Here is a 14,553-nt window from a genome sequence, read left to right on the forward strand (position 1 = left end):
GAGAGTTTGAAGAACTCCATTTTCTTTGTCTAAAGTTAGATCAGAAGAGCCGTACTTCTTGAAGCGTTTACTTTATCTCATGGTTCAATTATCCTGGAGAAGTAAAGCCTTTAGGGGAAGAAATTCTACATGAAAATTTTTTTTATGACAGTTTACACATAACCCCAACAATGAAAATAAAATTGTTGTTATGACTACACTATACATATATACATTTTATATATGAATGTCTCCTTCCAAAATATAGTGTTAATTCTTTTTATTATAGCTCCTATTTTCCATTTCCAAGTAATATTAAAAGCTCAATATGTATACTGTTATTTGGCATGCAGCAGGAAAATAACATTGTAAATCTAAATTCATTATCAAAATTCAAATTCCAATTATCCCAAGAATAAAGGTTTCCAAATCACATATATTGATTAAATGGTATATGTCTTTCATGACACAAAAGCCATCAAGAAAGATTACTACTGTGGATTCCATAAATTGTGTTTCATAGATACTAGAAGCTTATTCTGACTGTCCATGTTTTTCTATTTCTCATTTTATATGTACACCTCTGCTCATTGTGTCTGCCTTTGTGGAATATTCTTCCTTCTTTCTTCTATTTATTTATATTGAACTGAGAGAGCTGTGGAACTGAAAGGGTCTTAGTAATCATGGACCTGCATTTTGGAGATGACAGATCTGAGGCTTTAGAGAGGAGGGTACTCTGACAAAGATCATACAACTAGTGTGTGACAGAGCTGAGAGGACACTCTCTTGATTGTACTATGCTTCTTCCTATAAATTAAAACAAATATGGGAAGTCTTAGCTTTTTCCTCAAGATTCAGTTCCATTCTTCCTCTTCAGTAGGCTTTGTAGCAAGGGTCCTTCTTAGTTTAAATACAGACTTCTCTGCTCACTGCAAGTGTAGCCATGAGCAAGTTCCTTTATCTCCATATATCTGAATGTTCTGATCTGTAAGATGGAGGAAACTATAGTTCCTACTGCATAGGGTTGTTAAGAGCCTTAAATAAGTTTATATTAATGAATCACTTAGAATACTGCCCTGCAGATAGTAAGTGCTCAATAAGTAATAGCTGTCATTATTATAATTGTCCATACTAATCATGTTTTCTCTCCTATTTTGTATTTCTCATTAATACGACCCAGTTTGGCACTTGTTTATTTTCTAGCTGTTTCATTTAGAATGTTAATTTATTCTAGTTTTCTCTTCTCAGCTCAGGTTATTTCAGGGCAGGGACTAGTCCCTATATTTTTCTTTTACATGCGTCCATAGATCCTGACAATGTGTTTGATACAAAATAGGGATTCTGTACATACTCTTGTGTGTGCTGGTTGATATTAAGGTAAATAGATTTTTATTAGTTGCAACTCTGGCCAACTTTTAGATATTCCCAAAGAAAATGGCAGTTGAGGTGCAGTAGCAAGTTAATATGCCAATGTTTTATGTTAAAAAGGTAAAGACCAGTCCACACTCATGGTGTCTGAAGGTACAAAAACGAGCCTTGCCATACGTGTATTGGAGTTTAGGAGTGTGTATGTGTGTGTGTTGGGGAGGGGGGTCATTTTAGTTTCCCAGCTGCTAAAACAAATACAATACAATGGATTAGCTTGAACAATGGAAATTTATTGACTCAGGGTTTTGAGGCTAGGAGAAGTACAAAAATTAGGTGTCAGCAATGCAATGCTTTCTCCCTAAAGACTGGCCTTCTGGTGCTGGCTTATAGCAATCCTTGGGTCCTTGGCTTTTCCATCACATGGCAATGCACATGGCAGCATCTTCTTTCTCTTCCAGGTCCATTCACTTCCAGCTTCTGGCTTCTGGCTTCTTTCTCTGTGTCCAGTTTCCTTTGCTTTTAAGGATTTCATCCCTCCCTCATTCACTTTGGGCACACCTTAACCAATAGCGTCTTCAAAGATCCTATTAAGTGGTTTCACACCCACAGGACCAGGGGTTGGTTCTTGTGTAAGCCTTTTGTGGGCAACATTTTCAATCCCAAATAAGAGGTATTGAGATAGACTATTGTGCAATACTACTAGGATCATTTTGTAAAACATTACCAGGTGCTTTCAAACTAGATATTATTACTGTAGTGATGTGAATTCTGGACCGAGTTTTAGTAAACACATTTTTAATGCAGATTCTTGGCTACACATGGGAATTGCTTGGTGAGCTTTTAACATCCCAATACCCAGGCTATAACCCAGACCAGTTAACTTGGAATCTCTGAGAACCAGTATTGTTAAAAATCTATGCTGATGTTGCTGCTGTGTAGCCAAGTTGGAGAAATGCTGTACTAGACTGTTGGCTTTTGCAAGAATGATATTCTCTGGTATATCCCCCAGGGCAGGGCATGAGGTAATTATGGCAATGTAACTCCCTTATGAAATGCGTCAGGTAATATGTGGCCTAGACATTGACTCATTCCTAATAGGTGTTTTGAGGAATGGGAAGAGATTGAACACAAATCCAGTTACCAAGGCTCTGAAGCCCTGACACCCTTTCTTGTCTGATCTGTTTCCCTTCCCAGAGGATTGTGGCTAGAACTTCTGTTTTCCAATTTGGCCAGAATGACTCCTGCAAATGTGTCATTTTCCACAAACCAGCACCCTGCTTTTATGCCTAACCCAAGCAGAGTGGCATTCCTGAGTCACAGCTGTGGAGTCTCCTCCAACACTCTGGGTTTCCCCGGGGAGTCTGTTATCCTCCCTAACCTTGTGGTTTCTCTGGCTCGATGACTTTTGTCTCGAGATGCAGAGAGAAAAACAAAAACTTGAATGAGAAAAAAAGCATCATTAGGATATGTCAAAATATAGTCTTGGTTTTGATTTCTTTGGCCAGTATAACCTACTTTGAACAACTTTTTACTCCAGAGGAGTCTATTTCATTAAAGTAATCTATGTGTTATAATTTCTATTTTCTTTAATTTTTATAATTAAGTTATTGCATTTACTCAGAAAACGTTTGTTGAGTATCTGTGATGTGCCAGGCATTGTGATAGGTGCTTGGGATACGGGTGAAAGATGTAGTACCTCATGACAGCTTGAGGAGCTTGTCAAGTGCAGTGATGGGAGAATGTATGAAGTGCTATTCGACATAAAGGAAGGGCACCTATCTGGATACGGGGGCAGGGACAGTGAGTGGGGAGGGCAGTCTTTGAGAGCCAAGGTGGTGTCTTATTGATCTTTGTGTCAAATAGCGCCAAATCCTGTATATTACTCACCTCAATTTATGGTGTCAAACAAAGGCTACATTGATCCATGCCTTGACACATAGGAGTTAGCACATAGGAGTTAGCAAGGCAGAGAAGAAGGATGGGTGGGAGGAGAGCAAAATTCTGGTCGTTCTATGTTTGAAAAAGACTGTATGCTTAGAAGCAAGGGTGAGAGTGGCTCAACCACCAGTGCTTGAAGACTGCACGGCTCTGGCACAGGGGCTGGTGAGGGAGTGCAGGGAGAGGCAGAAGTCACATCATTCTGAACTGTGTAACTGATGGTAAGGAGTTTGGATTTCTCAGGAATTTGATGGGGAGCCATTGAAGTGGTTTTAGTGGAAGCAGGGGATTGGTATGATCATATATGCCTTTTAGAAAGATCATTTTGATAGAAGAGGAGGATGAATCAGGGGACAGGTAAACCTGTGAGGAGGCTCTCGTGACATCCCAGGCAAGTAACGATGAGAACCTGTTTCCATCTAGGAAAAAAAAGATAAATCTTTACTTTGTACAATACATAAAAATAAAATTCAGTTTCATTAAAGATGTAAATATAAAAATGAAATGGTAGAAAGAAAATATAACAGAATATATTTTAAACTCTTGGGGATTGGGAAAGCCTTTTTAAGCATGAGAAGAATAAGACAAAGGTATAATGAAAATGAGTGATAGATGTGATTTTGTAAACTGTCCTAAGTGCTATGGTAGCCACTAGCTTCCTGTGGCTCTTGAGTGCCTGAAACATGGTTAGTGCAATTAAAGAAATGCATTTTTAATTTTATGTAAGTTTAATTTAAATTTAAATAACCACATGTAGCTAATGGCTACTGCATTGGATGGTGTACCTAGAGACGATGTGACATCATTAAGGATTTTTAGTAGGGAAATAGTATGAACAGAATCTATTTTAGAAAGATCAGTCTGGTGGTCAGGAAGAAAATCAACATTTTCTGAGAACCCGCTGCTTCTAAATACTATCTTAAGTGCTGTCATATATATTGGGTCCTTTAATTCTCACAACTTTAAGATGTAGGTGACACAGTATTTCCATTTTTTAGACAAGGAAACTTGGTATAAGAGAGAATGTCATTTGTCAAGCCAGTAAATGAGGGAATTTTTTTAAATGCCTACTACTGGCAATGGTTTTTTTGATACATTATGTCTGAGGTAAACCTAACCTTAATTTAAAAAGAAAAGCATCCCTAATAGCTCAGCTGCGAGCTGGCCTGGCATTCACGGCAAGACCGTGGTACTCTTGGTATTGAACATAAACAAATTCCCAGAATATCACCTTCAGGCAAGGCCACTCTGTGACTGTGATGGTCTAAGACAAAAACAAGACACTCCGTGATCATGTCTGAACACAAATGAAAGCAAGAACACAGTGCACACCACAAGTGATTGCTGCTTCTGTACCAATTACATCTTTAGCCGTGCTCCATTCCACATGCCTCCTAGAGAAAAGTTAAGAAATTCAGTTATAGAATTTCCCCTACCATCTGATAGCACCCAATCCAGAAGCAAAACCATGCTTCCTGCAGTGCTCCGAGGTGACCAATGTCTCTGTCTGCCCGGGACTGAGGAGTTTCACAAGACACAGGATTTTCAGTATTAACCTGGGAAACTCTTGGGCAAACCTGTAAGATTGGTAACTCTGCCCCCAAATGTAAGCTACCACGAGCCCCAATCTGATAGGAAGGTGCTCCTCACATTCTCTTACTGAGATGGCTCAGAATTCCCCATAGTGTCTGGTATCTCTCTGTTGCAAATGGTTCCAGTAAGCCAAACTTTTTTGACGGCAGGTGTGTTTCTGGTGGTGTTTGGTGGTGGACATCAACAAAATTAAAGCAAAGCAAATACTGTGGCAGTGAATTTATGGGACTACTCCTTAACAATAGTATTTTAAATTATTAATTTCCTTCTAGCAATAGAAGGTGGAAAATTACATAACTTAAGAGGAGGTCAAATAGCATAATAAATCTTAGCATTAAAGAAAAATGCACAGAAAATATTATGCCATGATAAGGAAGATTTTGTTTTGTTTTCTTTATGACAACTTCCTTCCTTTCTGCCCCTCAGGGATCATGTCTGACCACCAGTTTGGTAACCAGTTTATGTGTAGCGTGGTGGCCTCTCACGTGAGTCACCTGCCCACAACCAACCTCAGCTTCGTCTGGATCGCGCCACCCGCCGGCACAGGCTGCGTGAATTTCATGTAAGTACTAAAGGGTTTGTGTCATGTATGGAAGGTAAATATCTATGCTTCTCATGTTACATATAGGAGAACTATTTAGATGTACTATTTTGGCAGGTTTGGTCTTAATTTAAAACTATTAATTTTTCTGCCAAAAAGAGGCCAAAACTGTAAAATGAAGAAAAGAAAAAAAAAGTAACTTTAGCAGTTTATTTTTGCTTATTTATACCTTGAGAGTTCTAAACTGGATTTTAGCTTACAAAAATATAAGATACAAATAAGTAAAGACATCAGGGCAATAGGAATAAAACAAATGTTCAAAAATAGATGAAAACAGGTATACAAAATGCCATGAGGTCCTGTATGATTTTTTTGGAGGAGAACCACAGGTTTGGGTTCCAGCTTTCTGGCCAGTAGTGCCAACAGGGAAATGTGATGATTTAGGTGATTCATGGAGCCCAGAAGTTACATACTCTGTAGAAACCTAGCTATTATATCATATGCTTTCATGATGCAGAAACCAGCAAATGTAGCAAGTAATGTCTTCAACAGCATACTTAGATCAAATTGTAGTTCAAGGGCTGTTACTTGAGATATCTCTCAATATAGAATTCACTCCTCTCCCAGTATCACCACTCCTAATCCTTCTTCGTCTGCTCTTTTTTCCCCATAGTATTTTTAACTTCTAACACTTTTACTTCTAGATTCTGACTCTATGATTTTGTTTATTCTAATTGTTTCATGTCAGTGACATCATACAATATTTGTCCTTTTGTGTCTGGCTTATTTCACTCAACGAGATGTCTTTGGATTCTTCCATGTTGTTGCATGTATCAGAACTTCATTCTTTTTTATGGCTGAATAATATTCCTTTGTGTGTACATACTACACTTTGTTTATGCATTCATTGGTTGATAGATGCTTGGGTTGCTTCTACCTTTCTTCTTCAGTGTGCAAATATCTGTTTGAGTCCTTGCATTCAATTCTTTTGGGTATTTACCTAGTACTGAGATTGCCAGGTCATGTGGTAATTCTACACTTAGCTTCCTGAGGAAATGCCAAACTGTTTTCCATAGCAGCTGCACCATTTTACTTTGCCGCCAGCAACGAATGAGGGCTCCTATTTCTCCACATCCTCTCCAACACTTGTAATGTTCTGTGTTTTTAATAGTAGCCATTCTAGTGGGTATGAAATGGTATCTCATTGTGGTTTTGATTTGCAATTCCCTAATAGAAAATAATGTTGATCATCTTCTCATGTGCTTATTGGCTATTTGCATATCTTCTTTGGAGTGATGTCTATTCAAGTCTTACCCATTTTTAATTGGGTAATTTGTCTTGTTGTTGTTGAGTTGAAGGATTTCTTTACATATTAGGGATATTAAACCTGTATCGGATATGTGGTTTCCAAATATTTTTTCCTATTGTGTAGATTGCAATTTTATTTTCATGATGAAGTCTTCTGATGCAAAAAGTTCTTAATTTTGATGAGGTCCCATTTGTCTATTTTTTCTTTTGTTGCTTTTGTTTTGGAGTTAAGTCTAAGAAACCACTGCTGAACACAAGGGCCTGAATATGCTTCCCTACATTTTTTTCCTAGATGTTTGATAGTTATGGCTCTTATATTTAGGTCTTTGATCCATTGTGAGTAGTTTTTATATATGGTGTGAGGTAGGAGTCCTCCTTCTTTCTTTTACAAATTGAGAGCTGGCTATCCCACCAACATTTGTTGAAGAGACTTCTCTTTCCTGATTGAGTCATCTTTATTCCCTTGTCAAAAATCGGTTGTCCAAAAATGTGAGGGTTCATATCTGAGCTCTCAGTTCAGTTCCACTGATTTACATGTCTGTTCTTGTGCCAGTACCATGCTGTTTTGATTACTGTGGCTTTGTAATAAGTTTTAAGACTGAGAAATGTGAGTCCTCCAACTTCCTTCTTTTTCAAAGTAGTTTTTGCTATTTGGGGAACCCTTACCTTTCCATATAAATTTGATGATGGTTATTTTTTTTATGGTGTAAGGTAGGAATCTGTTTTTTTCAGGTGGATAGCTAGTTGTTCTAACATCACTTATTGAAAAGGCCATCTTTTCCCCACTGATTTGTAGTAGCCTAACTAACAAGGTTCACTATCTGTAAAGGGCTATTTCTAAGCTCTGTTTCCTGTTCCATTTGTCTATTTGTCTATCCCTGCATGAAAATGACACTGTTTACTATATATTTATAATAATTCTCCCCTTTATTCTCCTTTAGAAATTATTTTGGCTTTTTTGGCACTTTACTCTTTCCTCTAATTTTTATTATGAGCTTGTTGAGTTGCTGAAAAATCCCTATTGGGATTTTGATGAGAATTCTGCTAAATTTATAAACTAATTAAGGGGGAACATTGACTTCAAAATGTTGTATCTTCCTGTTCGTGAATGTGATACATCTTTCCTTTTCTTTTGGGCTTCTTTTTAATTTTTAAAATTTCTCCATAATGGTTTTGCAAAATTTTTTGATGGAATTATTCTGGGTACATGTAATTTTTATTGCATATGAATGTAATATTTTAAAATTACATCTTAACTGGTTTTTGCTGGTATATAGGAATCTTGATGAATCAATCTTTTATTAGGTCCAGCAGTTTATCTATAGATTTTTTGTATTTCCTGTGTACCAAATAATATTATCCATAATAGTATCCAAATAATATTATCCAATTATGATAGTGTTTCTTTCTTAAAAAGTTTTATAACATTTCTTTCCTTTTTTTAATCTTATTGAATTGACTAAGCTCTCCCAGTACAGTGTTGATAAAAACTGTGATGGGAGCATCCCCTTCTTATTCTTGACTTTAAAGGGAATGCATCTAATATTTTCCTATTAAATGGGATGTTTAAAGCCCTAGCTTTAGCAGATATGATTTTTCAGCTTAAGGGTGTACCTGTCTCCTTCTAGTTTGCCAAGGATTATTATCTCATCTATCCATTCATTCTTTAACATTGCATTAGAAAAGCCACTAACATTATCATGAGAACTAGTATTAATAAGTTATAAATAATACCTCTTTAACACAAAATTTTAAAGTAAATTTTTATAAAATTAGTAACTTTCATGTGTCCAAGTTACTTTAATTCCTCTTTATTCCTAAGAATTATTGTGTTAGATTCTAGTGGCCAAGTTACTCTATTTCCAATATTATGAAACTCTGCAAATTCTGGTAAATTTTCTTTGTTCTTGAAAGTAATTCACATGTATTACTACTAGAGATTTCGGTCTAGAGCTGGCAATTGAATTGAGACTGCACCTAATTCTGTAATATCGTTTTAGTATAGCTAGTCTATCATGTAAACTCTTGTGATTTTGAAACCCAGTTACCTATTTAAATTCTTCTTTAAAAATCCCATGGTAAGAATTATGGAATATTTGAACTGAAATCCAAAAAAATTATGTGTTGTGTGTGCCTTTCCCAGTAAAGAGTAAGTGGCATGATGTCTGAATAAGCCACATTTTATTGGTAAGCCACTTACCACATAGTCATTTGGGTCATCTGTTTACTGCCTTTCTCGTTAAAAATAACCAAATTAGAGACAGAGGGCAGAGATGAGCCTAAGAATGAAGTTGCTGGCTGTACTGTTAGAGATATATAGAATGAATCAATGATTAAAATGATTCATTTTAATGAATCATTAGCTCTTAAAGAGTATAGTGTGTCTTTATTTTTATATTTGATTACAGTCTCTGATGTCTAATGAACCTTAAATTGAAAGAGGCACTTAATTATCTAGACTTTTGGGATGTAAATTTTAAAAAGCCAAGAGCAAAAGAGAGAGAACAATAATGAAAGAGGAGGGAGGGAGAGAGGGAAGGAGGGAAGGAAGGAAAGAAGGAAGGAAGGAAATCTCAAGCCAACTATCTTTAAAGTTACTGAGAACTGCTAGGAAAGGGACTGTAAAGTAACAACCACAACATTAATAATAATGTCTTGGAAACTGAACAATATGCCAGGCAGTTTTCATCTTTTAATCTATTTAATTCTCTCAGCAATTCTCTGAGGTAGGAACTATTATTGTTTCCAATTTACATTGAGGAAATCGAAGTACAGAGATGTTAATTAATTTGTCTAAGGTAACTCACCTCAGAAGAAGCCAGGCTTTAGAAGGCAGTATGACTTCAAAGAAAGTGGCTTTTACCACTTCACTACAGTTACCTCTAAAATGATCATGTATTTATTTTATTATGGTAAAATACCCATTGAGATTGAGATGAAGAAAGTTAAATAGAGTTTGCAATTTGGTATCAGAATTCCTCTAACTTTTGAAGATGGACAATGTGTGTTTCCTATCTTCATTTTGAAATCTCTTTCTATGTGGAATATAATAATATATGATTAATTCAAATGTCAAGTAGCACCACTTTAAAATTTTTAAATGTGGAGAACACTAGGGCTAGTGTATGAAACATGTTCCTGTATGTATGATGTATGTTTACTCTTTGGATATTGGTTATACTCCATCCTTGTCACGAAGGGATTCTGTCTAGGAAATGTGTGAATGAAAGGCATAAGTCACCACCAGTAGATTTCGTTTTAACTGCTTGGTATAGATCCTGGCAAAAATATGGAACATAAAGGAAAGCCATATTTATATTTTTATTATTGATAATTTAACCACAAGTGAACTCCATCAAAATTGAGAACAGAGTGAACCAAGCAATGTTCTATTTAAGATACTGAGCAACAACAAAACATGAACTCAAGTCAGCAAGGACAAATGTCGGTGGAACATATTTGAGTAATTGCTATTTTAAAGGAGGTATATCCTAGAGGGACTATTTTTTTTTAAAGTATACTAAATAAGAATATAAAAAATTCATTAAAAAATCAAAGACAGTAGCAGTTTCTGAGTACCCGATAGTCTTCCAATAATACAGATGCAGGTGATTTGAAGGACTGCCTTGAGTTTATCTCAGATGGTTTAATTTTTGATGACAGTCATTCCTGTCTGTCTGGAGGATTCCTTGAGAAAGATAGTGTGTCTTCCCATTTACTTCCATCTATCACAAGAAAACTTCACTGATGTATTTGCCTTGTTACTTAAATATTTGAAATAAGTTATGGGATTTCCCTCACGGCTGTGCTTATTGGGAGTGCATTCAGACCTATAGATGAGGATGCCAACAGTTGATATATATACACAATATTTTACTTTCTAGGTTATGTGTATCTTATAGTGAAAATAAATTACTTCTCAAGGAAGTCTGAAATGATCATATACACATTGTTAGGTAAAACCACATATATGCTGTTTTCCAACGGAGGAATTTCAACTGTCTCATAAACCACAGTCCGTTATTTTTCCTGGTGGTCTAGTTTTATTTTTTAATAGATATTTCCCAGCTTGAGACAGTTATTTCAGGGCTGCTCAAAGCGATGTACCTTTAAATGGCAGGTAAAAAATATTCTCTGTCCTTAAAGGTGAATAACTAGAAGCCTAACCAATATTTTCACTTCTCTCTAGGCCCCTGTTTTTAGTCACAGTTAAATACCCAATTAGGTTTAGATAAGGAAACAGTCAAAATTCAGGGACCGAGGTGTGTTCTTATTTATCAGTACTTTGGCAAATGGTATCAGAATGCTTCCTAAGGATTTGATTTTTAATTTTAGAGTGTGTGGTGAAGTGTGGAGAAAAAAATAGGTCTATAAATTTCTAGGAGAGTTTGAAGAAATTATTTTTGTTATGTTAACTATCCAACATATCTTTTATTTAACAAATATTCAAAAGGTGAAACCACTCCCTTCATTTTTCCCTCTTTCCTTTTCTCCCTTCCTATGTTTTCTTCTTCATCCAAGAAGTCACAGTGTGAACAGCATTGGTTATATTAGAGCAATCTTTTGGAGTCCCACTATGACACTTTTCTTTGCATCAAAATCATAAGACCTTCAGAGAATTGGAACTGCTTTACAGTGAGAAATTCTTCTATTTCAGGAATGAAATATTTTTAGTTAGGGTCCAAAGATAAACCTACCTCTATGGAATTGTATCCCACAGTAAATAGTTGTGATAGTGAATTTGTTGTTTTTTTAAATCTCTGCTTTTATTCTTTTTATACAGAAATATTAGTTTTTCCTAGTAAGTCTAGAAGTGAGGAAAAAAAAAAACCTATGGCCAAACCACCCCTTTGCTTCTTCCTTTCCATTCTTGTAATCTGAGACTCTGTGGAGGGAACTCAAGTAAATGGACCAAGCGTGGAATCTGTGGGATTCTTATTACAGGCCTTGTGGTTTAGACAGGATTACTAGTGAACTTGGCACCTTGGCACCCCTAACTTGAAACCACATGGAACATTTGTGAAAGCAAATAAATATATAAATAAATAAAATTTTAAAAAAATCAGTAAATTTCAAAACTTTATGTGTCACAATAATTTGCAGTTCTCTAAATTTAATAGAAATTTCCTAAATAAGATACAGGCAGAGATTTGGGCTTTTTCCTCTATTACTAGAACTGATGAAAACAGTTTTGGAAGCCCTAAGTGTGAAATTATTTCTCTTCTTTAAACTGCCTACACTGTCAAAAATAGTCATGACAAAAATATCTGGGAAACAGGTGAATAAGTGTTTTTCATGGCAACTGTAACACCATGGTTTGTCAGTATCTTTCACTTAGATAATATATACTAGCAGCAGGATATTATTTATCACAGCTTTTAGTAAAATCTTTCTGAATATATAAGGGATTATTACAGATATAAAATGAAAAATATTATATTTGATACTTCTTTCAAATAAGAATTTTTTAAGATCTTATTTTCTCCTGTATCACTTATTTGGAAATATGTACATATATATATACACACACACACACACACACATACATATACATATGTATATGTATATACATATTCACATATAAATATATGAACAAATACATGAACAAGTATCGATATATACATAGACATATGTATACACACATATATTTTCTAAAATTCGTTGAGAGTTGTGTTTCCAATATTTTAGTCACAGCCACATGTGGCTATTTAAATTTACATTAGGAAATAAAATAAAATGAAAAATTCAGACTTCATTTGCACTAGTCATACTTCAGGTGCTCAGTAGCCACCTATGGCTATTGATTATTGTATTGTGCAACACAGATACAGAATATTTCCATCACCACAGGAAGTTCTATTGTATAGTGCTGGTTTAGAAAATCTCCTGAGTTATCTTTTCCTCAAATACTACCTTAACATTTCCCATATGTAACTGTGCACTTTAAAGGACATATATAGGAGTAAAAGCAAAACTAGGATTTTATAGTTGTCCTGTGGATTTGAACCATCATTAACTAGGGTGGTTTTATGTAGGAAGTTGGTTGCTTAGGTGTTAGTTTTTATTTTGTTTGTCAAGTGCAGCACTAGGGTCCATTTCTGTGATCTTTAAGCAGTGGAAACCCAGGTATAAGATATGGGAGGATTGCCTCTAGTTACGTTAGTGTTGCTCTTTGGATACTCTGGGGTGCGCTCCTTTCCTCTCCCCATTCTCACCCCTGGATTCTATCTCTTCCCCTCCCCCCCACCCTGCCAATCTCCCCTCACTATGCTTTAAATTCTGGGCCTTTTCAAAAGTGCCCTTACTCCATGAAAATGCAGTGTCATGTGCCCTGTATTTAAAATTCCCTGGTCTGGAAAGCTAATCCTTATTAATGTGAAAATGAGGGATGTGGAATTTGATGATGATGATGATGACAATGATGGTGGCAATAGTAAAAACAGCAACTTAGATTTATTGAGCACCTGTGTAGCAGGCAAAATGCTAAGTTCCTTCACTTTCCCAGAACCACCTGTTTCTGAAGGAAGATCTTGAAAAGCTCACAGAGATAGCCTGTCTAGATCCAAAACTCATCCTTTTAACCACCACTCTACTACTACAACTCTATGTTGCTTTTAAAATAGTATGAAGAGAGTATACCAACTTGAGAAATGCTTGGCATAGTAAGTGACAAAAGCATAATGAAAATTGTTTCTGTCATATAATTTAAAACATTAAAATTATGTTTACAGAAGGCTTCTGGCATTATGAATGTTTGTACTGGCATGAGCACAAAAGCTCTTCCCACCAAAATCACACAGAGACTCTAGCTAAAACACAGAAAATATTTAAAAAATATAACTGGGCTTGAATGAAGGTGAAAAGACTGGGTGCCAAAACAAAGGAGAGATGATTAAGCTGGACCAGGAAGTGGGAGCTAACACTGTGGAGGCCCATGGGTATGACAAACCTGGATTTAGGTCTGAGGCCTGGGGTCTGAACCCCTGTGAGGCCTAAAGCTGGGGTCATGAGCCCCTTCAAAGACAGCAGGAGATCGGGAAGGAGAGGGAGCTGGAACCGGCTGGCTGCATGATGCCTGGTGCCTCAAGGAATTACCCAGCTCTGCCTGGGAAAACAGCAGAGAAGCTCATCAACTGACTAGACATTTTGGTAAATATAAGTCATTTATGAGAAACTAAAACTTACAGTGGGTGAGAAGCCTGATTTTATCCAGTTAGCCTGGTGTGGAACACTAAGAAATTGATACCTAGTACAAGTTTCAGATAGAATAGAAAGAATGAAGATAAGCATATTTGAAGAGATAATGGAGAGAATTTTCTAGAACTAAGAAAGATGTGAGACTTTTTATGTAAACAAGATAAATAAAATTAATCAGCACTAAAATAGATCATGGTGAAACTTCGGAGTATTGAAGACAGAGAAAGTCTCAAAGACAACCAAAGAGAAAAGACGGATAATCTATAAAAGTTAGGCAGGTGCATCTCATCAGCAACAGGCGTGCCAGAAGACAAAAGTAACAATCTTCAAAGTGGTGAAGGAAAATAATTGTCATCCTAGAATTCTATACCTAGATAAAGTATCAATCAGTATGAAAACAAAACAAATACTTATTCAAATAAATAAAGCTTAAGACCTTTTGCCATACATAGACCATTTTACATTAAATTATTAAAGGATACACGTCAGTAAAAAAAATAAACCCAGAAGAATGGTGTAGGATGCAAGAAATGATAGTTTGATGCAAAATTGATGATAAGTAATGAAATTGGTAAGCATGTTAGAGACTGTAAATAAGCATTGAATATGCAAGTATATTTATATATAAA

General features: G+C 35.9%; 1 protein-coding gene across 1 annotated transcript in view; it reads left to right on the plus strand.

The window, feature by feature from the left end:
• Positions 1–14,553, plus strand: part of RELN (reelin) — a 520,858-nt gene that overhangs the window by 172,159 nt on the left and 334,146 nt on the right. Inside the window, 1 exon segment of the mRNA XM_037837769.1 lies at positions 5,305–5,440. Within this exon segment, the coding sequence (XP_037693697.1) occupies positions 5,305–5,440 (136 nt within the window).

This window comes from Choloepus didactylus, chromosome 5 (genome assembly GCF_015220235.1).
Source record: "Choloepus didactylus isolate mChoDid1 chromosome 5, mChoDid1.pri, whole genome shotgun sequence".
Classification (NCBI taxonomy): Eukaryota; Metazoa; Chordata; class Mammalia; order Pilosa; family Megalonychidae; genus Choloepus; species Choloepus didactylus.